Below are 25,264 nucleotides of genomic sequence, written 5' to 3'. Positions count from 1 at the left end.
CCCCATTAACTTACACTGATCTCAACTGAACTTCGGAAAAGCCAAAGCTCTTGCCTCAGAGGTTGCGAGGTCTTGTTGGGAAGCTTACTTTGGGCCAGCAGCAAACACCTTTGCTTCGTCACTGACAGCAAATTATGGGCAATTAGCTCAGAACAGACAGTTATTTGCAAAGGACTGTTGGTGTAAGTTTATTTTGGTCCACACAATGATGCTATGAAGTATTAATTGGCTAATCATTCCAGGGATTGTTATTTACAATCTCAAATATTTTGTGTTATTGTCAGGGAAAGCCACATATTGCAAGTAATTTTAACCTAACATGGTAGGAAACTGACGTGGTCAGATCAGCTGCCTGTTTTACTTGCCATTGACTTTAATGGAAAGTAAATGGAGGCGGGGTGTAAAATGGTGACTGATCCAATCACGTCAGTTTTCCGGCAGGCGTGTTAGGTTAATATTATGTCCATCGTTCCTCAAAGTACTGGGACATCTTGCTGCTCAAAATGTCATTCTATTCAATTTTCCCTGTATGGCACATAGCCAGTCAGAATGTGAAATTTGCCCAATTCAAAGAGTAAGTCCCAAACTGGGATAGTGAATTTAACTGTTTCTCAGATCAGTGACAAGAGGACAGGATGTGATTGGCTGGAGCCTTCTGTGATTAACTGGTGAAGTTGAGATTGAGTTGTAAAGTCTCCTTGACCTTGACCTAGAGACAAGTTGCACCATAGACATTGCTGTTCTATAAAGATGACTATAGTATTCCATTTCTACACTGCTTGAACCTTCCAAGTCACCATCAGAGACGTTGCCCAGATCAGTCAGTCTTTTGTGCACTGATGCATTAAACAAGTGATGGAGAATCTTTGTTTATCATAGGAATCACTTTACTCAGTTTCATCATGGAAAGGAGGTAGCTGCACATGAGGGCCCATCACTTCAACTTGGTGGCACATTTCCCAAAAGTGCAAGATTGATTACCAGCATTTGCTCATCTCGACCCTAACCACAACAACCCCATGGTTTATGAGTACGGAGGTCTTAGCCAATCAGAGTTAAGATAGAGGATTATTGTGGAGATAATCTTGGATAACAAGAACCAAATCATGCAAGTGAATGCACAATATATTGGAAGCAGCCACAGAGCCTTCATTTTGTGGCAGGCTAGAGTCTTTTTTTTGTTTAAAGGAGCAGACAGATGGACAGTTGGTTGCTAGGGGAGTAAGGATACCCACTGCAGTCAATGCAACTGACCCCCAGTAATTAACACACAAAATGGCACAGGACACAGATACAATGAATTTCACATCTTCATCCTGAATTCTGGTGGACCATACCATTGGCATGCTAAAGCATAAATTCTGTTGTTTGCACAGATTGGGTGCGGAGGTGGGGGTGCAAGTCCTGCTCTATAGCCTTAATAAAATCTTCCAAATCATGTGAGTCTGCTGCATATTGCACAATTTCACCTTCCAGGGAGAAGTAAAGAAGAACAAGAGGACCAGGAGGTGAAGCATCAACCCTTGGCAGAGGAGGTAGTGAATGAAGAAATGAAGAAGAACTTGCATTTGGCCTAGCACCTTTCGTGTGACCTCAGGATGCTCCAAAATGCGCCATGGCCAATAAAGTAATTTTGAAGAGTAGTGATGCAGGGAAACAGAGAATTTGCACACAGCAAGGGCCCACAGACAGCAGTGAGATAAATGTCGAGGTAATCTGTTTTTTGGTATTGATTTGAGGGATAAATGTTGGCAAGGACACTGTGAGAACTCCCCTGCTTTACTTCAAATATTGCAGTGGGATATTTTACATTCACCTGAGTTGGCAGATAGGGCTTCGGTGCAGCACATCCTCAGTATTACATTGAAGTGTCAGCCGAGATTATATGCTCAAGTCTCTGGAGTGGGGCTTGAACCCATGATCGCCTCTATCAGAGGTGAAAGCATTATCACTGAGCCAATGTTGAAATATTTGGTGACATGCAGCCAGGGAGACTTGAGCATCAAGTGTCAATGGACAGAACTTTCACCGCAATCTGGAAGTCTGCACCTGCATGAACAGTTCTATGCTATATTGCACATTACTGTGGCCCGATGAACACCATAACAATCCAAAAAAGTGTTCATGTAATACTTTTTTATATATATATATATATATATATTTACTCACACCAGCACAATTTCAAGGAAAAAAGGTAAACTAGCAATACAACAGTCACTGCTTTTGATCATCTTTTGGCTTCTGCAGTTAGGAGGGAGTGGCAATCTATGTTGTTGACTTCTCTACTGATACTGCCAATGATATTCCATAGTGGTGTAACAATGTCGTGTTTGGACAATGGGAGTTATATTTGAGTTTAAGGTCGACGTTTCAGAAGTTCTCATTGTAGCATCTTCAACTGTTGAGAATATGTTCATGGAAGTTTGAAGATTGAATTATTAATTATAATCTGCTTGCATTTGTATACCCTCTTATCACATTGAAACATCTGAAAGCGGTTCACACAATGAATTACTTTTGAAGTGGCTGCTGTATTTTCACTAGATTTATTGTCACGTTTTGAAAGAAGTGCTCGTGAATTATCAGGATGTTTGTATTATATGTTTTCTCTAAAAACAAAACAACAAATCTGAACAGTAAAACCTAACATGGGATGGCACTGCACATCGATTGGCATCTAAAAGAGAACGAAAGACGAACCTTTTGGGTTTTGCCCTTCATGTGAACTGGAACGGAGGATATGATCCTTCGTGAGAACGAGAAGAATAAGTTGTGTTGATGGATATGTTACATGGTTGGCACAAGTGTGTTAAATAATTGTTTCCCTGGTTGGAGACATTCTTGGAGGTTTAATCATGTGGCATTCTGACCACATGACATCTGATCACTAAACTTCTACAAATGCTATTGCATTTACATCTATAAGGAATGGGTCCCCTGTAGTTGAGTATCTTTCATAAAAGCGAAATACAGCGGATGCTGGAATCTGGAATAAAAACAGAAAATGCTGGAAATCTCAGCAGGTCAGGCACATCTGTGGAGAGGAAACATAGAAAATAGGTGCAGGAGTAGGCCATTCGGCCCTTCGAGCCTGCACCGCCATTCAATGAGTTTATGGCTGAACATGCAACTTCAGTATCCCATTCCTGCTTTCTCGCCATACCCCTTGATCCCCCGAGTAGTAAGGAGTACATCTAACTCCTTTTTGAATATATTTAGTGAATTGGCCTCAACAACTTTCTGTGGTAGAGAATTCCACAGGTTCACCACTCTCTGGGTGAAGAAGTTTCTCCTCATCTCAGTCCTAAATGGCTTACCCCTTATCCTCAGACTGTGACCCCTGGTTCTGGACTTCCCCAACATTGGGAACGTTTTTCCTACATCTAACCTGTCTAAACCCGTCAGAATTTTAAATGTTTCTATGAGATCCCCTCATTCTTCTGAACTCCACTGAATACAAGCCCAGTTGATCCAGTCTTTCTTGATATGTCAGTCCCGCCATCCCAGGAATCAGTCTGGTGAACCTTCGCTGCACTCAATAACAAGAATGTCCTTCCTCAAGTTAGGAGACCAAAACTGTACACAATACTCCAGGTGTGGCCTCACCAAGGCCCTATACAACTGTAGTAACACCTCCCTGCCCCTGTACTCAAATCTCCTCGCTATGAAGGCCAACATGCCATTTGCTTTCTTAACCGCCTGCTGTACCTGCATGACAACCTTCAATGACTGATGTACCATGACACCCAGGTCTCGTTGCACCTCCCCTTTTCCTAATCTGTCCCCATTCAGATAATAGTCTGTCTCTCTGTTTTTACCACCAAAGTGGAAAACCTCACATTTATCCACATTATACTTCATCTGCCATGCATTTGCCCACTCACCTAACCTATCCAAGTCACTCTGCAGCCTCATAGTATCCTCCTCGCAGCTCACACTGCCACTCAACTTAGTGTCATCCGCAAATTTGGAGATACTACATTTAATCCCTTCATCTAAATCATTAATGTACAATGTAAACAGCTGGGGCCCCAGCACAGAACCTTGCAGTACCCCACTAGTCACTGCCTGCCATTCTGAAAAGTCCCCATTTACTCCTACTCTTTGCTTCCTTTACAGAGTTAACGTTTCGGATCGATGACCGTCAGACCTGCTGAGATTTCCAGCATTTTCTGTTGAGTACCTTTTGTGGTTTCACGCCAGCAGCTGTTGTGCGAGAAATTCTAAGAACCAGGAGAGGGAATGATTTGTAGAGGGGAGACCAGAGGTGGGAGGAACTTTGATACTACCAGTAACTAATAACTCACTGACGTCATCATCATCATCATAGGCAGTCCCTCGAAATCGAGGACGACTTGCTTCCACTCTAAAAGTGAGTTCTTAGGTGTCTGTACAATCCAACGCGGGAATTACAGTCTCTGTCACAGGTCGGACAGACAGTGGTTGAAGGAAAGGGTGGGTGGGGAGCCTGGTTTGCCGCACGCTCCTTCCGCTGTCTGTGCTTGGTTTCTGCATGCTGTCGGCGACGAGACTCGAGGTGCTCAGCGCCCTCCCAGATGCTCTTCCTCCACTTTGGGTGATTTTGGGCCAGGGATTCCCAGGTGCCGGTGGGGATGTTACACTTTATTAAGGAGGCTTTGAGAGTGTCCTTGAAGCGTTTCCTCTGCCACCTGGGGCTTGCTGTGTAAGAGTTCCGAATAGAGCACTTGCTTTAGGGAGTCTCGTGTCAGGCATGCGGACGATGTGGCCCGCCCAACAGAGCTGGTTGAGTGTGGTCGGTGCTTCAATGGTGGGGATGTTGGCCTGATCGAGAACACTGACGTTGGTGCCTCTGTCCTCCCAGTGGATTTGCAGGATCTTGCGGTGGCAGCACTGGTGGTACTTCTCCAGCGCTTTGAGGTGTCTGCTGTATATAGTACATGTCTCTGAGCCATGGAGAAGGGCAGGTATCACTGCTGCCCTGTAGACCAAAAGCTTGGTGCCAGATTTGAGGCCTCAGTCTTCAAACACTCTCTTCCTCAGGCAACCGAAGGCTGTGTTGGCACATTGGAAGCGATGTTGGACCGCGCACTGATAACTAATGATACTGTAACACTCATTCCCCTCATTACCAGCAGTACTACAATAGCTCACTGATAGTTTATATGTAACTGGTAGTAATAGCTGTCAAGCCCAATATCCTACCTGTAACTAGTAGTAATTTTATAACCCGCTGATATTCACCCTGAAACTTTTTTACATGAAAATTCTTGCATCGTCCTAAACAGTCAGCACCAACATTTTTAAACCACTGCCTGGGCTCGTACTCATAAAGGAGAGTTTTTATAGAATTATAGAAATTACAGCACAGGCTTCCTGTGACAGTGCTGGCACTCTCCTGTAATCCCATTCCCCCAGATCCTTTTATATTCCTTCTTTTCAAATATTTATCCCATTTCATTTTAAATGATGTCTCTACCTCAGTAGCCACTTATGCTGAAGGATCCACATTCACTCACCAATGGAAACAATGGGGGTAATTTTAATCCCCAAAAACTGGTGGGTTTGGGTTGGTTGCGATGTTAAAATGTTAAATATCTCAAAACCGAACCCAACCCACCCACCGCCGGTTTTAACCGGGGGCAGGCAACCAACCGCTCCCAGGAGATGGGTGGCTCATTTAAATTTTTTATGAGGCTGCGTGCCTCAGATTTTATATCTCTTCTGCCTTAAATGCTGGCTGGCCAGGTTTCCCAAACCTCAGGAAACCCGGAAGTTAAAGTGTTATGTGTTAATGCTTGGGGGTCAGCAGACACCAGAGGGTGCCGCGGTCGGAGGTCATCGGGCTGTATGCATGTGGTATGTGTGCTTGGTCACCTGTATATAAGCTGGGTGTCTTTGTCACGCAGGCACTCTTGGGCTGGAGTAAAGATGGATTAGGTTGCACCCGAGTGAGTTTACAGTAACTAGACTCTTGAGTCATTACATAAAGGGAGGCGAGGACTGCTGCGTGGAAGAGGCAAGTGCTTTTCCAGCATTGCATGTGGGCCAAGAGGAGCAGGAATGCTTCTCCTCGACCCCTAGCTAACCTGCTTCTCGCTCTGCGATCAGACCCCCCCACTGAGATCACCGAGCCCCATCTCAGACCCAATCTCTCTCCAACCCCCCCGTGATCACTCCGCACACCTCCACACCAAGCAGTAAAGTCCCCAGGTTTCACTCACCTTTACTGGCTGCTCATCTCACAGCACCGCTCCCACTCACTATGTTACTGCTGCTGCTCCTGACTCTCCCAACCCCCAGTCTCACTCTCTTCCCATCCCTGACCCCATTCCCTAGTCTCTCTCTCTCTCTCTCTCTCTCCCTATTTCCCCAGACTCTATCTCGCTATTACTCTCCCCCGCCCTGTCTCCCCATTTCCCTGTCTGCCCCTCTCCCGAAATTCCCCCTCTCCCCATTCTCTCAGTATCTCTCTCCCCTTTCCCCAATCCCCCTCTCCCCATTCTCTTAATTTCCCTCTCTTCCCATGCTCCAGGGAAATTCAACCATTTCATTTTTTTTTATTCGTAGCCAATCTTTCCAATTCTTTGTCAAATCACAAACGCCAGAGGTCACCTTGCACACATCAAGGATCACTCTGCGCCAATGCTCTTAGCCAAAAGGCCGAGAGCCACTGTACCGTTCCTGGAAGTACTGCAATACCAGGTTTGTGCCATGGAGAGTTTTTTGTGGTGTCAGGTGAGAACTAATTGGACTTGGCTGTGAATCTCCCTCACAATTGAATAATCAAACCAGCACATAATGTCTGTGCTCAGACATTAGAATAATCACTTGGGTAAGATCCAAAGGGCTTCAGAACCTATTAACCATACCCAGAAAGGGACACCATTTTTAGGAGAGGAGAAAATTGGAAAGGAAAATACCACCAATTGTGGAAGTGGAAATAGATGATCAGACGTGATAGATTTTGATACTTGAGATGTATGAAAGGTTAATTTAAGTAGAATAGGGTGATTGATTTAAGTGTATTAATCTGAAACTAGTGGTTTTCCTGTAATTACTCCCAAATAAAAAATTAAAATAAATAAATGAAGAGCACAAATATAAGACTTATTAAAATGGAATAATTTTTATGTTTAAAATAGGTTCTCAATAATATACATTTTCATAATATAATTTTCTTCACCGAATTCTATACATTACAGAAGTTGCATTTTTCATACAGGATGTATCAATTTGGGGTCATGTAACTACCTGAGAAATAGTGGAGGCACTAGTATAGCAGAGCATTCATTTCAGAAGTAATCAGTCTTGCTTATGACTTCTATTTTTTTCCCATGTAGTCTTGATTTCAGGGTGTTTTCATGCTTGTCCTCAAAGCATATAGAGTTTGATAGTGACTGCACCTTCCATTAGGTGTGTACTCCACTATTATTACAGATCTAATTTGATACCAAATCAATATTTGTTTTGGGCTAGAAATTATACTTTTGGTTTTGAGAAGGAATACATTTTGTTTTTACGAATGGTGGAGAAAGTGATTTGAGCTCTGACTCAGATGCTGTAGAAAATGCTACAGCCTAGCTGATTAATTCTATGGGATAACAGCAATCACCAATTCCTCTGAACATACCCTAGCAATGTTTTCTTATTAATAAAACATATTTTGGTGCATCAGATGACATTTTAATTCTCGGCACATTTGGCGGAAGATCATTGAAACTGCTGAATGAGAAGTTATTTTGTGCTGCAGTGTTTATTTCATTGATTCGGAATGACATTGATGAAATCAAGGTAGTCATTGAAGTGGACACAAGGGATTTAATTCTACAAAATCAGCGGCATGACTTAATCCACCTGCAGAAGGAAGCTTATGGAAGTTTTATTTATGGCAATATATCGCAGTCAACAGAGAATACCTGCCAGTAGCTGTCGATGGTCAGGATTTCTTTCATTCTCTAAGATTGAGTCACTTTGCACAGCTTCCCCTTTTCTTCCCTCTGTCCCTGACCACCTTGTAGGCTCTTGTTCACATTAGCCCATCACTGAAACTTATTTCCATCTCCCCATGCCACTCCTCTCCAAGCTCCTCTCATCCTCTTGCTCCCTTTATCTTCTTCCCACCTCTTCAGGCAACTCTTCCCTCAGAGGCTAGGTGTAAAGTCCTCTCTTCCTCCAAGCAGCACCTCGAAAGATTTTCTATTTTAAAAACATTATAGAAATGTAAGTTGTTCCTGTTGCACCATTGCAGTACGTCATTTCAATTTTTCTGTACTAAACTAGAGGATTAAACAAATCGGCTTTTTTCTGAACCTTCTGCTAATGAATGTTAATCTATTTTAAGAGAAGTGGGAATACTTGGAGCAGCGGTAAAAGACTTGTCAGCAGACTGTTGGTCATATACCAATTCTTACCTATTTTTTCTCCAAAACTAGAAATTGGAAGGAAGTACTGTATAACCCTTTATTAGTAAAGGAGGGAGTCAATCGCCCTGATTTTAACTGCCCCTATCTGGCAGAAATCTGGAGCTTGGGGGTGGGGGAGCAATTAAAATAAGTTACCCCCACCAATCGCGCTTCCTTCCCGGCTGGTCTCGATATTAACCTGCTGTTGTGAGCAGGCGAGCTGGACACCTGCAGGAAGGATGCGGGGCCCTGTTTTAAATATGCAGATCGGCTCTGATGATGTCATCAGGACCTGAACTGCAATTTCAACCAGAGGGCTGAGGGGGTCGGGCCAGGTATGGGTGGGGGGCAGTGGCTGGGCCATGGGTGGATGGGGGGCAGTGGCTGGGCCAGGGGTGGGTGGGGAGCAGTGGCTGGGCCAGGGGTGGGGGGGGCAGTGGCTGGGCCAGGGGTGGGTGAGGGGCAGTGGCTGGGCCAGGGGTGGGTGGGGAGCAGTGGCTGGGCCAGGGGTGGGTTGGGGTGTGTGGCTGGGCCAGGAGTGGGGGTGTGTGCCTGGGGTGGGGGTGTGTAGCTGGGCCATGGGTGGATGGGGGACAGTGGCTGGGCCAGGGGTGGGTGGGGAGCAGTGGCTGGGCCAGGGGTGAGGGGGGCAGTGGCTGGGCCAGGGGTGGGTGGGGGGGCAGTGGCTGGGCCAGGGGTGGGGGTGTGTGGCTGGGCCAGGGGTGGGGGGCAGTGGCTGGGTCAGGGGTGGGGGGCAGTGGCTGGGCCAGGGGTGGGGGTGGGGGGCAGTGGCTGGGCCTGGGGTGGGGGTGTGTGGCTGGGCCAGGGGTGGGGGTGTGTGGCTGGGCCAGGGATGGGGGTGTGTGACTGGGCCAAAGATGGGGGGGTGTGCCTGGGGTGGGGGTGTGTGGCTGGGCCAGGGGTGGGTGGGGGGGCAGTGGCTGGGCCAGGGGTGGGGGTGTGTGGCTGGGCCAGGGGTGGGGGGGCAGTGGCTGGGCCAGGAGTGGGTGAGGGGCAGTGGCTGGGCCAGGGGTGGGGGTGTGTGGCTGGGCCAGGGGTGGGTGGGGGAGCAGTGGCTGGGCCAGGGGTGGGGGTGTGTGGCTGGGCCAGGGGTGGGGGGGCAGTGGTAGGGCCAGGGGTGGGTGAGGGGCAGTGGCTGGGCCAGGGGTGGGTGGGGAGCAATGGCTGGGCCAGGGGTGGGTTGGGGTGTGTGGCTGGGCCAGGGTTGGGGGTGTGTGCCTGGGGTGGGGGTGTGTGGCTGGGCCAAGGGTGGGTGGGGGGGCAGTGGCTGGGCCAGGGGTGGGGGTGTGTGGCTGGGCCAGGGGTGGGTGGGGGGGGCAGTGGCTGGGCCAGGGGTGGGGGTGTGTGGCTGGGCCAGGAGTGGGGCGCAGTGGCTGGGCCAGGGGTGGGGGGTGTGTGGCTGGGCCAGGGGTGGGGGGCAGTGGCTGGGTCAGGGGTGGGGGTGGGGGGCAGTGGCTGGGCCAGGGGTGGGGGTGTGAGGCTGGGCCAGGGGTGGGGGTGTGTGACTGGGCCAGGGGTAGGTGGGGGGCAGTGGCTGGGCCAGGGGTAGGTGGGGGGCAGTGGCTGGGCCAGGGGTGGGGGTGTGTGACTGGGCCAGGGGTGGTGGGCAGTGGCTGGGCCAGGGGTAGGTGGGGGGGCAGTGGCTGGGCCAGGGGTGAGTGGTGGGCAGTGGCTGGGCCAGGGGTGAGGGGCAGTGGCTGGGCCAGGGGTGGGGGGCAGTGGCTGGGCCAGGGGTAGGGGTGGGGGGCAATATCAGCTCCTGGGAGTCAGATCCAGGGCCAGAAGAGACCCAGCAGGTAAATTTTAAATTCATTTTTCAGGTTTTCTTGTGGGGAAGGAGTGCTCCTCCGGGCCTCTCAAGGAAGCCATGAGTCTCCCATGAACCGGGCTATCCCACTTCTCTGATAACGAACCGATCCCTCCCCCTGGCCCCGATCCCTCCCCCTGGCCCCGATCTCCAGCCTTGCCTTCCCAATCACGAGACTGGGCTCATGCTCCCTTCCTAGTGCCGGGGACGGTCTCCACGGGTCCCTGGCTGCGGCCTCCTGCCACTAGCTTTTCCTCCTGCCCGCTGCCCAGGCTGTCTATTTGGCATGCGGCCAGACATTCTAATGAGGCCTTGCCGTTAAGATGGCAGGGCCTCCACATCCACGGCCTTGCCGGGTTCTTTGACCGATTACGTGCTTCCCCCTACACCCTCCCGGGCTCCCCATTAAAATCTGGGCCAATATGTTTGTGAATTCTAATATCTAGATGTATTAAAAAGAAATATTATTTCAAATTTAACATCTGGTGAGAAACAAAATTCCCCTGAGCGTTAGGAACAGTATAATACCAAATCTTTATTGCAAAACCCAGCTTAAAATCAACAAGTTTCCATGGCTTTCCTGTCCCATGGCTTACCTCCATTACCTCATCTGCCACCTATTCCTTTTTGGAAATCTCTTTGTGGATCAGTACTAAAAGTAGTGTTTTGCACATGTCTTTTTAAGTTAGTCCACATTTTTTCCAGTCTGATTTTCACACAGCCAATTAAGAGCTATTTAGAATCAGCACCAAAAGAGATTTCTTGCCCTTTGAATTTGAACTTTTTCCATGTGATGTTTGCTTCAAGTCACGTCACATGTTATCTCCTCCTTGGTATGTGCAGAGTTAATTGATCTGAGCTGGGATGGCAATCCGGTCACTGCGATTGACCCTGATACCCCTGGGTTTGAAATGGGAAAGAATGTTAATGGATCTTGCTCTTGATCACTATCCAATGACATCTGCCAGAGGTGTACATATACGGGTATCAGCCAAGTAGCTTGTGCTATCATTTGGCTCATACAGAAATAGTGACCACCTTGGCACATGTAACTGCAGTTCAGCAAAAGGTTGTTGACTTCAGGAGAGGGGAGAAAGCGAGAAGTATTTAGTTTAGGAGAAACAGTGCCACATAAATGAAGCAGCTTTAAGCACTGTTGCTTGATTCGTACATGATATCTAACACTTTGGTTTTTTCTCAAACTTGAAGTGTCATTTGGCTTAAACAGAAGCTCCAAGATGCACATCTGCAATCATGCTCTCGGCTCTGTATGGAATTGAAGCATTCAGTCTGCGCTTGCTTTATCCAGCAGATCCAATCTAATTATTAGTGGTTTTGCTTGCTGCTTGATCCTATTTTCTCTCCTCTGGTATCGTGAAGTTCCTGACTTATTGCTGGGGTAAGATTCAATGGCCGATGACCCCAACCTAATACTTTGTCCAAGTGGCTGCTGTTCATGAATAAAATGAGACAGTGAGGAGAGAGCGGTGAAAACAGCTTTTATACTACTTTTTCAGCTGTCACCTATTAAAAGCCTATTTAATATTTAATTTATTAGAAAAGGGTGCAGAGCTAGGGTTCTGGCAGGCAGCTAACGTAATACATATGTTTAAGAAGGCCATAAGAAAGCAAACCAAGCACTAAGGTTTATTTCTAGGGGTATAGAATTGACCAACCGATCCACCACAGACCCATTCCACGGTCGGACCGGGGTCAAGCAAGGTTGTGTCATCACATCAGTGCTCTTCTTGATCTTCTTTGCTGTAATGCTCCATCTCGCCTTCAGCAAGCTCCCCACTGGAGTGGAGCTAAATTACAGGACGAACGGGAATCTGTTCAACCTCCGCCGCATCCAGGCCAGATCTAAGGTCGTCCCATCCTCCATCATCGAATTACAGTATGCAGACAATGCTTGCGTCTGCGCACACTCGGAGGCCGAACTCCAAGCCATCATCAACACCTTCACCGAGGCGTACGAGAGCATAGGCCTTACACTAAACATCCATAAGACAAAGGTCCTGCACCAACCTGCCCCCACCATACAGCACTGCCCCCCCCCCCCGGTTATCAAAATCCACGACGAGGCCTTAGACAACGTGGATAATTTTCCATACCTCAGGAGCCTACTGTCAACAAGGGCAGACATTGATGACGAGGTCCAACACCGCCTTCAGTGTGCCAGTGCAGCCTTCGGTCGCCTGAGGAACAGAGTGTTTGAAGACCAAGATCTCAAACCTGGCACCAAGCTAATGGCCTACAGGGCAGTGGTGATACCCGCCCTCCGATATGGCTGAGACATGGACTATGTACAACAGGCACCTCAAAACACTGGAGAAGTACCAACAAGATACCAACCTCCTGCAAATCCACTGGCAGGATAGGCGCATCAATGTCAGTGTTCTCGTTCAGACCAATATCCTCAGCACCGAAGCACTGACCATGCTCGATCAGTTCCACTGGATGGGCCACATTGTTCGCATGCCTGACACAAGGCTCCCAAAACAAGCATTCTACTCAGAGCTCCAACACGGCAAGCGAGCCCCAGGTGGGCAGAGGAAACACTTCAAGGACATCCTCAAAGCCTCCCTGAAAAAGTGCAACATCCCCATCAACACCTGGGACTCCCTGGCCCAAGACCGCCCAAAATGGAGGAAAAGCATTCAGGAAGGCGCTGAGCACCTTGAGTCTCTTCGCCGAGAGCAAGCTGAAGCCAAGCGTTGTCATTGAAGGAACACGCGGCAACCCAGGCACCCCAACTTTCCGTTCTTCCAACCCCACCTGTGACAAGAGACTGTACGTCCCGCATTGGACTCTTCGGTCACCTGAGAACTTATTTTTAGTGTGGAAGCAAGTCATCCTCAACTCTTGGGGACTGCCTAAGAAGAAGAATGAATTGAAAAGTCGGGAAGTTATGCTAAACCTGTACTGAACTTTGATTAGACCACAGTTAAAGTACTGCGTACAGTTCTGATCGCCATATTATACAAAGGATAATATGGCACTGGAGAGGGATCAGAGAAGATTTACAGGGATGATACCAGAAATGCAATGGTAAACATATTGGGAAAGGATGAATGGGTTGGGTCTCTTTTTTTCTCTTTTTTTAAAAAAAAAAGAAGGCTGAGGGGTGACCTAATAGAGATCTTTAAAATTATGAAAGGTTTTGATAGAGTGGATACAGAGAGAATGTTTTCACTTGTGGGGAAAAGCATAACTCGAGGCCATCAATATAAGATAGTCACCAAGAAATCCAATAGGGAATTCAGAAGAAACTTCTTTACCCAAAGAGTGGTGAGAATGTGGAACTCGCTACCACAGGGAGTGGTTGAAGCAAGTATAGATGCATTTAAGGGGAGACTAGACAAACATATGATGGAGAAGGGAATAGAGGGTTATGCTGATAGATTTAGTTGAGGAAAGACAGGAGAAGGGTCGAGTGAAGCATCAAAGCCGGCATGGACTGATTGGGCTGAATGGCCTGTTTCTGTGCCGTATATCCTATGTAAAGCAATGGAGAGTCACTGAAAACCTGACGTACTTACCTGACGTGATCCCTGAGCGACGGGAACCTCATCAAAAAGTTGGTAAAATGGTTAGTAGCTAGTAAAATGCTGCTTTAGACGTTTAAACACCCTCTAATGTATTTCAATTGGCTCACCCATCACTTAGTGCCGGGTATTCAGAGCGCAGGCAGAGCCGGCAGTTGGGAAACTTACAAGAAGACGGGTTCAGAGCAGGATACCACCTCGCTGTCCATCGATTAGATCTTAACAGTGGACCTGCTTCCGAACCTGCCCTGTGAACATCGGCAAAATCCAGCCGATGTGTGAAACTCATTTTATTGTCGGAAAAGTGAGCTAATAAGTATAATGCCAACAATGTACATTTAACGAAGAAAGCATGTACTTGTCATTAAGCAAATGAACACCAGACCTTTAGAAGTATCTGGAAAGACACAGCGGTCAATGATGAAGTGATAGAATAGTGAATCGATTTATGCTGTAGGTATTGAATAAAAATATGGACAAGCTGATTGTAATAGTCTTAACCTTTTCTGTTGCAGGCAGCACATGGGAAACCCTATCCAGGCACATTGGAGTTACCAGGTACAGCTATTTGCATAAGAAATAACAATATAATTTTGCTTAAATTGATTTCATTATCATAATTTATAATTTAACCTTTTGAACTTAGTTATTGTTATAAATGAACCTCAAAATGTATACAACAAGCTAACATATTTTTCTGTATCTTGTTGCTCTATAGTCATACATATTTTAATAAATATTCAGTCATTCACAAGAAAAAGTTGTGTGTAGGTTTATCAAGAAATCGTAATTTCTCTATTTTGAAATGACTTGAAAATGACCTTATATTTGGATGACTTCTGTGATATTTTAATGTTATACTTTTCCTTACAGGGTAGAAGTTACCTTTTTATTGTGAATAGCAGAAAGGTTAATGTAATTTAAAATACTTTTATAGCAGGTACCTAAAGGATTAAAACCTGTAAACTTGAGCTCATCCAAAACTCTGCTGTTCATACTGAGTCCCATTCACCCATCACCACTGTGCTCGCTGATATACATTGACTCCCGGTCTGGCATCGCTTCGATTTTAAAATTTTCATCCTTGTTTTCAAATCCCTACATGGCCATGCCCGTCCCTATGTCTCTAAGCCTCCTCCAGCCTTACAATCCTTCAAAATCTCTGCACTCCTCCAATTCTGGTCTTTTGCATATCCCCAATTTTCAGTGCTCCACCATTGGGGGCTGTGCCTTCAGCTGCCTGGGCCCTAAACTCTGGAATTCCCTCCCTATACTCACTGCATCTCTCTCTCTCTCTCTCTCTCTCTCCCGCTCTCTCCCTCCCTTTAAATCGCTCCTTAAAACCTACCACTTTTACCAAGCTTTTTGTTATTTATGTTAACTGGGTTTTATCTGCCACTGGAGAGCGCGACTGTCCGACTCCCAATGGTCACGGGCAGACACGTGCAAATCTTCCGATAATGCTGGAAATTAGATTAAATGGGGTTCCAGTATCCATGGAATTGGACATGGGTGCGAGTCAGTCAATAATGAGCCAGAGGGCTTTCGAAAAGCTGTTGGACACTAAGGCAAAAAGACCCAAACTGAGCCCAATCAATGTGAAGCTGCGTACCTACACCAAAGAGCTCATACCAGTCATTGCAGCGCGGCAGTAAAGGTATCATACGATGGAGCTATGCATGATATATTGTTGTGGATCGTTCCAGGCAATGGCCCAATGCTGTTAGGCAGGTGTTGGCTTGAGAAAATTAAATGGAACGCCAACGATATTAAAGCCTTATCAGTGGATGACACTTCATGTGCTCAAGTGCTGAGCAAGTTTCCCTCGTTGTTCGAACCAGGCATCGGTAACTTCACGGGATCCACCTAGGCCCAGATGCAAGATCCATCCATCACAAGGCTCGGGCGGTTCCATACATGATGAGGGAGAATGTCGAGATCGAACTGGACAGACTTCAACGGGAAGGAGTCACATCACCCGTCGAGTTCAGTGAATGGGCCAGTCCAATTGTCCCGGTGTTGAAAAGTGATGGCACGGTACAGGATCTGCGGCGACTACAAGGTAACGATCAACCGAGTCTCGATATAGGATCAGTACCCGTTACCCAAGGCTGACAACCTGTTTGCAATGTTAGCGGGGGGGAGGGAAGTCGTTCACCAAATTGGACCTGACCTCCGCTTACATGACACAGGAGCTGGTCGAATCATCGAAAAAACTGACGTGCATCAGCACGCACAAAGGACTGTTCATATACCACAGATGCCCTTTTGGAATTCGCTCGGTGGCAGCCATATTTCAGAGAGATATGGCGAGTTTGCTGAAGTCCATCCCGCGAACCGTCGTGTTCCAAGATGACATCCTGATCACCGGTCGCAACGCCACCGAACACCTGCACAACTTGGAAGAGGTTCTACGTTGTCTGGGCAGAGTGGGACTCGGACTAAAACGCTCCAAGTGCACTTTCATGGCACCAGAAGTCGAATTCCTGGGGAGAAAGATTGCAGCAGGCGGCATCAGGCCTACGGAATCAAAGACAGAGGCCATCAAGGATGTACCCAGGCCCCAGAGTGTGATGGAGCTGCGTTCGTTCCTGGGTCTTCTCAACTATTTCAATAACTAGTTTGAGCACATTGCTGGAGCCCTTGCACATGTTGCTGAGAAAGGGTAACGACTGGGTTTGGGACAAATCTCAAGACAGAGCCTTTGAGAAGTCCAGGAACCTGCTATATTCCAATAAATTACTGGTACACTATGACCCATGTAAGCGGTTAGTGCTGGCCTGTGACGCCTCATATGGGGTTAGTTGTGTGCTCCAGCAAGCCAATGTATCAGGCAAACTCCAACCAGTTGCACATGCATCCAGAAGTCTGTCTAAGGCTGAAAGAGTCCATAGTATGGTAGAGAAAGAGGCTTTAGCATGCATATATGGAGTTAGGAAAATGCACCAATACCCGTTTGGGCTTCGGTTTGAGCTTGAAACAGACGACAAGCCGCTCATTTCATTGGTTTTTATACTTTTGCTCTCAGAAAACAATGTCTCGTCCCGCATCCAAAGATGGGCACTGACATTATCCGCTTATGATTATGTCATCCACCATAGACCAGGCACTGAAAACTGTGCTGATGCGTTTAGCCGGCTACCATTGCCCACAACCGGGGTGGAAATGCCGCTGTCCGCAGACTTGCTACTGGTCATGGATGCCTTCGAGAGCGAGGGGTCACCCCTCACAGCTCACCAAATTAGGACCTGCACCAGCCAGGATCCTGTACTGTCGAACGTGAAAAGGTGTGTCCTAAATGGAAATTGGTCTGCCATTCCCAGGGAAATGCAGGATGAAATTAAGCCTTATAGCCGTCGCAAAGATGAATTGTCTATTCCGTCTGATTGTCTGTTATGGGGTAATTGTGTTGTTATGCCAAAAAATGGCAGGGAAACTTTTGTGCGAGATCTATTCAGTACCCTCCCAGGCATTGTTATGATGAAGGCCATTGCCAGGTCTCACGTTTGGTGGCCCGGCATTGACTCGGACTTGGAGTCATGCGTGCAACACTTGCATGCAACTGAGTCACGCACCTGTGGAGGCTCCGCTGAGTCTGTGGTCATGGCCATCCAAACTGTGGTCAAGGATCCACATCGACTTTGTCGGCCCCTTTCTCGGCAAAATGTTTTTAGTGGTAGTGGATGCTTACTCCAAATGGATTGAATGCGTAATCATGTCATCCAGCACGTCCACGGCCACTATTGAAAGCCTCCGGGCCATGTTAGCCACCCATGGCCTGCCCGACGTCCTTGTCCTTGTCAGCAACAACAGACTGTGTTTCACCACTTTGGAGTTCCACGAGTTTAGGGATGGCAGGGGGATGGGAACCAATGCAGGGAGACAGAGGGAAACAAAAAGGAGACAAAAGCAAAAGACAGAAAGGAGATGAGGAAAAGTGGAGGGCAGAGAAACACAAGGCAAAGAACAAAAAGGGCCATTGTACAGCAAAATTCTAAAAGGACAAAGGGTGTTTAAAAAAAACAGGCCTGAAGGCTTTGTGTCTTAATGCAAGGAGTATCCGTAATAAGGTGGATGAATTAACTGTGCAAATAGATGTTAACAAATATGATGTGATTGGAATTACAGAGACGTGGCTCCAGGATGATCAGGGCTGGGAACTCAACATCCAGGGGTATTCAACATTCAGGAATGATAGAATAAAAGGAAAAAGATGTGGGGTAGCATTGCTGGTTAAAGAGGAGATTAATGCAATAGTTAGGAAGGACATTAGCTTGGATGATGTGGAATCTATATCGGTAGAGCTGCAGAACACCAAAGGGCAAAAAACGTTAGTGGGAGTTGTGTACAGACCTCCAAACAGTAGTAGTGATGTTGGGGAGGGCATCAAACAGGAAATTAGGGGTGCATGCAATAAAGGTGCAGCAGTTATAATGGGTGACTTTAATATGCACATAGATTGGGCTAACCAAACTGGAAGCAATACAGTGGAGGAGAATTTCCTGGAGTGCATAAGGGATGGTTTTCTAGACCAATATGTCGAGGAACCAACTAGGCGGGGGAGGGGGGGCCATCTTAGACTGGGTGTTGTGTAATGAGAGAGGATTAATTAGCAATCTCATTGTGCGAGGCCCCTTGGGGAAGAGTGACCATAATATGGTGGAATTCTGCATTAGGATGGAGAATGAAACAGTTAATTCAGAGACCATGGTCCAGAACTTAAAGAAGGGTAACTTTGAAGGTATGAGGCGTGAATTGGCTAGGATAGATTGGCGAATGATACTTAAAGGGTTGACTGTGGATGGGCAATGGCAGACATTTAGAGACCGCATGGATGAACTACAACAATTGTACATTCCTGTCTGGCGTAAAAATAAAAAAGGGAAGGTGGCTCAACCGTGGCTATCAAGGGAAATCGGGGATAGTGTTAAAGCCAAGGAAGTGGCATACAAATTGGCCAGAAATAGCAGCGAACCCGGGGACTGGGAGAAATTTAGAACTCAGCAGAGGAGGACAAAGGGTTTGATTAGGGCAGGGAAAATGGAGTACGAGAAGAAGCTAGCAGGGAACATTAAGACGGATTGCAAAAGTTTCTATAGATATGTAAAGAGAAAAAGGTTAGTAAAGACAAACGTAGGTCCCCTGCAGTCAGAATCAGGGGAAGTCATAACTGGGAACAAAGAAATGGCAGACCAATTGAACAAGTACTTTGGCTCGGTATTCACTAAGGAGGACACAAACAACCTTCCGGATATAAAAGGGGTCAGGGAGTCTAGTAAAGAGGAGGAACTGCGGGAAATCCTTATTAGTCGGGAAATTGATGGGATTGAAGGCCGATAAATCCCCAGGGCCTGATGGAGTGCATCCCAGAGTACTTAAGGAGGTGGCCTTGGAAATAACGGATGCATTGACAGTCATTTTCCAACATTCCATTGACTCTGGATCAGTTCCTATCGAGTGGAGGGTAGCCAATGTAACCCCACTTTTTAAAAAAGGAGGGAGAGAGAAAACAGGGAATTATAGACCGGTCAGCCTGACCTCAGTAGTGGGTAAAATGATGGAATCAATTATTAAGGATGTCATAGCAGCGCATTTGGAAAGAGGTGACATGATAGGTCCAAGTCAGCATGGATTTGTGAAAGGGAGATCATGCTTGACAAATCGTCTCGAATTTTTTGAGGATGTTTCCAGTAGAGTGGACAAGGGGGAACCAGTTGATGTGGTATATTTGGACTTTCAGAAGACTTTCGACAAGGTCCCACACAAGAGATTAATGTGCAAAGTTAAAGCACATGGGATTGGGGGTAGTGTGCTGACATGGATTGAGAACTGGTTGTCAGACAGGAAGCAAAGAGTAGGAGTAAATGGGTACTTTTCTGAATGGCAGGCAGTGACTAGTGGGGTACCGCAAGTTTCTGTGCTGGAGCCCCAGCTGTTTACACTGTACATTAATGATTTAGACGAGGGGATTAAATGTAGTATCTCCAAATTTGCGGATGACACTAATTTGGGTGGCAGTGTGAGCTGCGAGGAGGATGCTATGAGGCTGCAGAGTGACTTGGATAGGTTAGGTGAGTGGGCAAATGCATGGCAGATGAAGTATAATGTGGATAAATGTGAGGTTATCCACTTTGGTGGTAAAAACAGAGAGACAGACTATTATCTGAATGGTGACAGATTAGGAAAAGGGGAGGTGCAACGAGACCTGGATGTCATGGTACAACAGTCATTGAAGGTTGGCATGCAGGTACAGCAGGCGGTTAAGAAAGCAAATGGCATGTTGGCCTTCATAGCGAGGGGATTTGAGTACAGGGGCAGGGAGGTGTTGCTACAGTTGTACAGGGCCTTGGTGAGGCCACACCTGGAGTATTGTGTACAGTTTTGGTCTCCTAACCTGAGGAAGGACATTCTTGCTATTGAGGGAGTGCAGCGAAGGTTCACCAGACTGATTCCCGGGATGGCGGGACTGACCTATCAAGAAAGACTGGATCAACTGGGCTTGTATTCACTGGAGTTCAGAAGAATGAGAGGGGACCTCATAGAAACGTTTAAAATTCTGATGGGTTCAGACAGGTTAGATGCAGGAAGAATGTTCCCAATGTTGAGGAAGTCCAGAACCAGGGGTCACAGTCTAAGGATAAGGGGTAAGCCATTTAGGACCGAGATGCGGAGGAACTTCTTCACCCAGAGAGTGGTGAACCTGTGGAATTCTCTACCACAGAAAGTTGTTGAGGCCAATTCACTAAATATATTCAAAAAGGAGTTAGATGAAGTCCTTACTACTCGGGGGATCAAGAGGTATGGTGAGAAAGCAAGAATGGGGTACTGAAGTTGCATGTTCAGCCATGAACTCATTGAATGGCGGTACAGGCTAGAAGGGCCGAATGGCCTACTCCTGCACCTATTTTATATGTTTCTATGACCCATAATGATGTCAAGCATGTCAGGTCTGCCCTTTTCAAATCCGCATCTAATGGTCAAGTGGAGCAGGCTGTCCAAACCATTAAGCAGAGACTAAAACGCGTGACTCAAGGCTCCCTACAGACCCGCTTGTCCCGCAGTCTGCTCAGTTATTGGATGAGACCCCACTCGCTCACCGGGGTCCCTCCTGCCGAGCTGTTAATGAAGAGAGTCCTCAAAACCAGGCTCTCTCTTGTACACCCGGATCTCAATGATCATGTCGAAACTAGAAGGCAAACGGCAGCAATGTTACCACAATCGCACGGCTGTATCACGTGACATTGCTGTTCATGACCCTGTATTTGTCCTGAATTATGGTCATGGTCCAAAGTGGGTTGCTGGCACGGTTTTGGCCAAGGAGGTGAGCAGAGTGTTTGTCGTCAAATTGTTAAATGACCAAACGTGCAAGAGGCACATCGACCAAAGCAAACTGTGATTCACAGACAACCCAGAATAAATTGAAGGTGACATCATCATCGACCAACCAACATACATCCAACCATCAGTTGACCCTTGTGTCATTCACGAAGACGAACCTATCATCCACAACAGTCCTGTCAGACCGACTGCTCCGCAATGCAGCAATGGTCCTATTAACTCACCCAAGCTTGGGTTCGAACTGAGAATATCAACCAGGGAGCGTAAGGCCCCGGACCATCTCAACTTGTAAATACAACCTGTACCAAGGACTTAGGGGGAATGATGTTATGTATGTTGACTGGGTTTTACTTGCTACCGGAGGGCACGACTGTCGGAATCCTAATGGTCACTGGCAGACACATGCAAGCCGTGTATATAATGTTGGCGTCATGTTGAATCCTCACTTTGAGAGTGAATAAACTGGAATAAGGTCATGTCTGAACTAGCTCACTGTACTTAGTCTCGTGGAGTTATTCGATACTTAACACTTATACTCACCTGTTGGCTTGGAGGGAGCAGCGCGCGGCAGCCCGGCCTGGAAATCGGCACGGTCTCGGCCTGCAAGACCATCAGCAGGCCGGGGCCATTGGAGGGAGCAGCGTGAGGCAACAGACCACTGCAGGGAGCAACGCATGCTACTGCAGGAGGGCGACGGCTACGAAGCCAGGTCGCTGATTGCAGTGCGGGCAGGGACAGCAGGAGGGGAGAAGGAGCGGCAAGAGTTCATAGAGGGAAGTAACTGGGGCCCAAGTGAGGTATGAATCTGGGGCCCAGAAGAGACGAGGGCCCAGGGGCAGCACAGGCCAGTCCACACTACAATATGTCTGCGCGCTCGGTCTGTGTAGCAGAGCTGGTCTCCAGTTAGTCTTTGGTAATCCTTGCCGCTAGACCAAGACCTAGCTCTGTCAAGCCCGTGTGGTGGCTGGGGTGCAACGGCCACCACACCTTCAAAAAAATCCAAGCACAGGCATCTTCCACCCTTCAAGATGTAGTTAGGGATCTGGAATATTAGCTCCTTCATTGAAACACCTGTGAACTCATCCCTTTTTGGCATGGAAGCAAGTCATCCTCGCTTCGAGGGACTGCCTATGATGATGAGTCACCTGTCCCAACTTTGTTTGATCACGTACCTGTGAGAAGCGCCTTGGAAGGTTTTAATATGTTAAAGGTGCTATTTAAATGCAAGTTGTTATTGTACATTTGTGCACAGTACCTCACTGCATGAAGAAATGAAATGCCATTCAAATCTAGTTCATACAAAATGCCCTTGTTTTAACAACAGAATGTGCAAAAACAAAAGCTGATGGATTTGATTGTCATATTTGCGCTAGTCCAGAAAAGAGTTCCATTTTTGCAGTTTGTCCATATTTCACATGCTTTATTGGCAAATCTGGGATAAATGGAATCGAAAACCACGAGCTTTATATTTTATTGGAATTAAATCCAGAACTGGGCAATGTATAAAATTGGCCTAAAACTTCATTGGAATGAAATCCATCTTATGCAAGGCTGTTGTGCTTTGTTTAATTGTCTTGAAATATGGTAATATTTCCACATTGTGTAGGCAGCAGCATATTGTGTTCAATCATCACCGCTGTCTCCCCCTCCTACATGACTATGCCAAAGTTCAGTTTTAGTGACAAGATACAGCTGCTGGCTATTTCCCAGTGAATTTGATATGTTAGACACGGATTCTGAACAGTTATCCAGTTGTTTCAGTGATACCATTGTGGTTGACCCCTTCATCAGTACTGCTTGATCAAATATGTCTGTTTATTTGGAAGGGTTCATTCACAGAGTTGGAAGAGCTTTATGTTTAAATACAGTAGAGAAAAAATGGCGTTGCGGTTTTCAAGATTGAGAACACAATATATGGATTCATGCAGCAAAAATGTACCTGTGACTGTTGTACCATGTTTGTGCCTACTACTCAACTATAAGTAATTATAAGTAGTGTAAATTGGGTTCCACTCTGTCCGCACAGACCCTCCCACATTAACACTTCAATTTAGAAATTTAGGCCTTCAAGTTATGCTGTGTAAATATTAGTGTCTCAGCCATACAGGAGGGCTGTATGACATCAACGATGTCAAGTCAATTATATACATTGTTCCTCACTGTCCTATATCTTCTAAATGATTGTTTTTGACGCTGCCAGATGGTAAAGATTGTGGTAAATTTAATATACCCTGTATTAATTTTAGTGTAGCCTAAAAATTACTGTTAATGGTATAAGTAAACAGAGGTTTAACACGCCTATCTGACATACCCATCTGACATTTCTATGTCTGCTATTTTAAAACAAACAGGCAAATTAAACTAACATAGAAAGAATGCCATAGAAACATGTTAAGTGTTTATTTACTAAAGTTGGCAACTTGGTTATAGATTTGTATGTACAAATTGTTCTCCAAAAGGTAAGAAAAAAAATAAAAAATTTCTCCCATTTATTTTATTTGTTAGGCCAGATGAAGTGTAATGCTGGAGGGTATGTGGTGGGTGACATTACCTGCAGGCCTGAGGGGGAGAAAATAACCAGGATAGAGGTTGTGCAGTCAGTCAGTGCTACACATTGCATTGTCATTGCTCATAGCCAATTTATTACTAATTTCCAGCTGACTAGTATACATTTTCCAGAGCCAGAGTTTCACAGCATCACTTAGCCAGAAACACCACTGTTAAGCTGCAATTAATACATCCAAGATGTGTTCTGTAAGTACAGCTAAAACAATTAGATCTGTGGCAGAAAGGTTTGCTCAAACATTTTGTGAGGGCTTTGTTTCAACTGCAATATTGTGCTAAAGTGACATTTTACCATTTTTGGTTTTAAACATTGAACTCTTAAGCACGTAAATGGTGAAAGTAAATTTCTGTTAAACCAGGCAAGCTTACAAAGCAGCAGTCTAAAGGAATTTTTGTTTGACAAGTAAAAGATAAAATACAATGGCAGTGCCAAAATAATTTTGTTGCCCCATAAGAAAGCAATATTTTTGTGATTAATGTATTATAGACTGGTTTTGATTTCATGTAAAATTGGATACCTTTAATGAATGGCTATTGATATAATTCTGATCGTTTTTAAGTATCTTCCAAAAATCATGTACTCACTCAGTAATAAGTTTTGTTGTTTATGCAAAATTTTCCATATCTACTCAGTTTTAATGGTCTCAGTCATTTGCTAAAATTCATAGTTAATGACACTGTTCACACAGGAACTGACTAGTTTTCAGGCATTATTAAATCCCCAGCAGATTTTGTGCTGAAGTAGATGTATCCATTTCATACTATGTCATACATCTACATTTTCGTTTGGCCTATGTTTTTTTGTAGTGTATTCTGAGCGGCATAATATCAATTGACTGTGTTACAACTACAGTTGAAAGTTACTACATATATAATTCCTAGCTTTTTGTTTTGCGGAAAGGATTGTTATGTATTCTACATAATTGTAATGGCTGTAAGCTTGTAATGTTTGCAGCTCCACACTGTGGATGTGGACGTATTGTGTACTGCAAGTGCAGGGTTAATAATAAACAGAACCAGGCAGATTTCCGGAGGCTTCCGAGAGAGCTGCCTGCTATGTTAGGAGCTGTGTGTGCTGTGCTCTGTGAATATATCACATTTGGTGATGAGGATGGGATTTTTCAGATGATTTAAAGCTTAAATTTTGTTGGTGAAGGATTCGGCCAGCCGACAGAGAAACTTTGGAAGGTTCTGTCTTTGGAAAAAGCTACAAAATCCAAGGTAAAATACAGCACACGGTGTGAACAGCTAGAGATTAAAATGGCAGGTGTAATCGGACATTTGAGGGAATATAGACACGACCGGGAATGTTTTAAAGCATATGTGGACGACTAGAAATGTATTTCACTGCAAATAACATAATCGAAGTTCCAGACAATGCAGTCCAGAACCGGGCTGTGTTGGAACGTAAGAAAGTGATCTTCTTATCATAGACGGGTCCAGCATTATACGAAACCCTTGTAAATCTGCTTGTGCCTGACGAGCCAAAGGACACAACACTTATGATTTTAACGAAGCTGGAGCAGCACTATAACCCCAAACTGTTAGAAATTGCTGAAAGCTATCGTTTCGGGATTTGGAATCAATAGACTGATGAAAGT

At 46.0% G+C, this 25,264-nt stretch overlaps 1 protein-coding gene across 4 annotated transcripts in view; it reads left to right on the top strand.

Annotated features, from left to right (window-relative positions):
- piezo1 (piezo type mechanosensitive ion channel component 1 (Er blood group)) overlaps positions 1 to 25,264 on the top strand; it is a 416,932-nt gene that overhangs the window by 195,807 nt on the left and 195,861 nt on the right. For all 4 annotated transcript variants that reach the window (XM_070898185.1, XM_070898186.1, XM_070898184.1 and 1 more), the window contains exon 4: positions 14,276 to 14,318. In XM_070898185.1, the coding sequence (XP_070754286.1) occupies positions 14,276 to 14,318 (43 nt within the window). The remainder of the gene's footprint in view (positions 1 to 14,275; positions 14,319 to 25,264) is intronic.

Source organism: Pristiophorus japonicus, chromosome 13, assembly GCF_044704955.1.
Source record: "Pristiophorus japonicus isolate sPriJap1 chromosome 13, sPriJap1.hap1, whole genome shotgun sequence".
In the NCBI taxonomy this organism is placed as follows: Eukaryota; Metazoa; Chordata; class Chondrichthyes; family Pristiophoridae; genus Pristiophorus; species Pristiophorus japonicus.
Note: the sequence above shows the minus strand (reverse complement) of the source record. Positions and strands in the feature narration are given on the sequence as shown.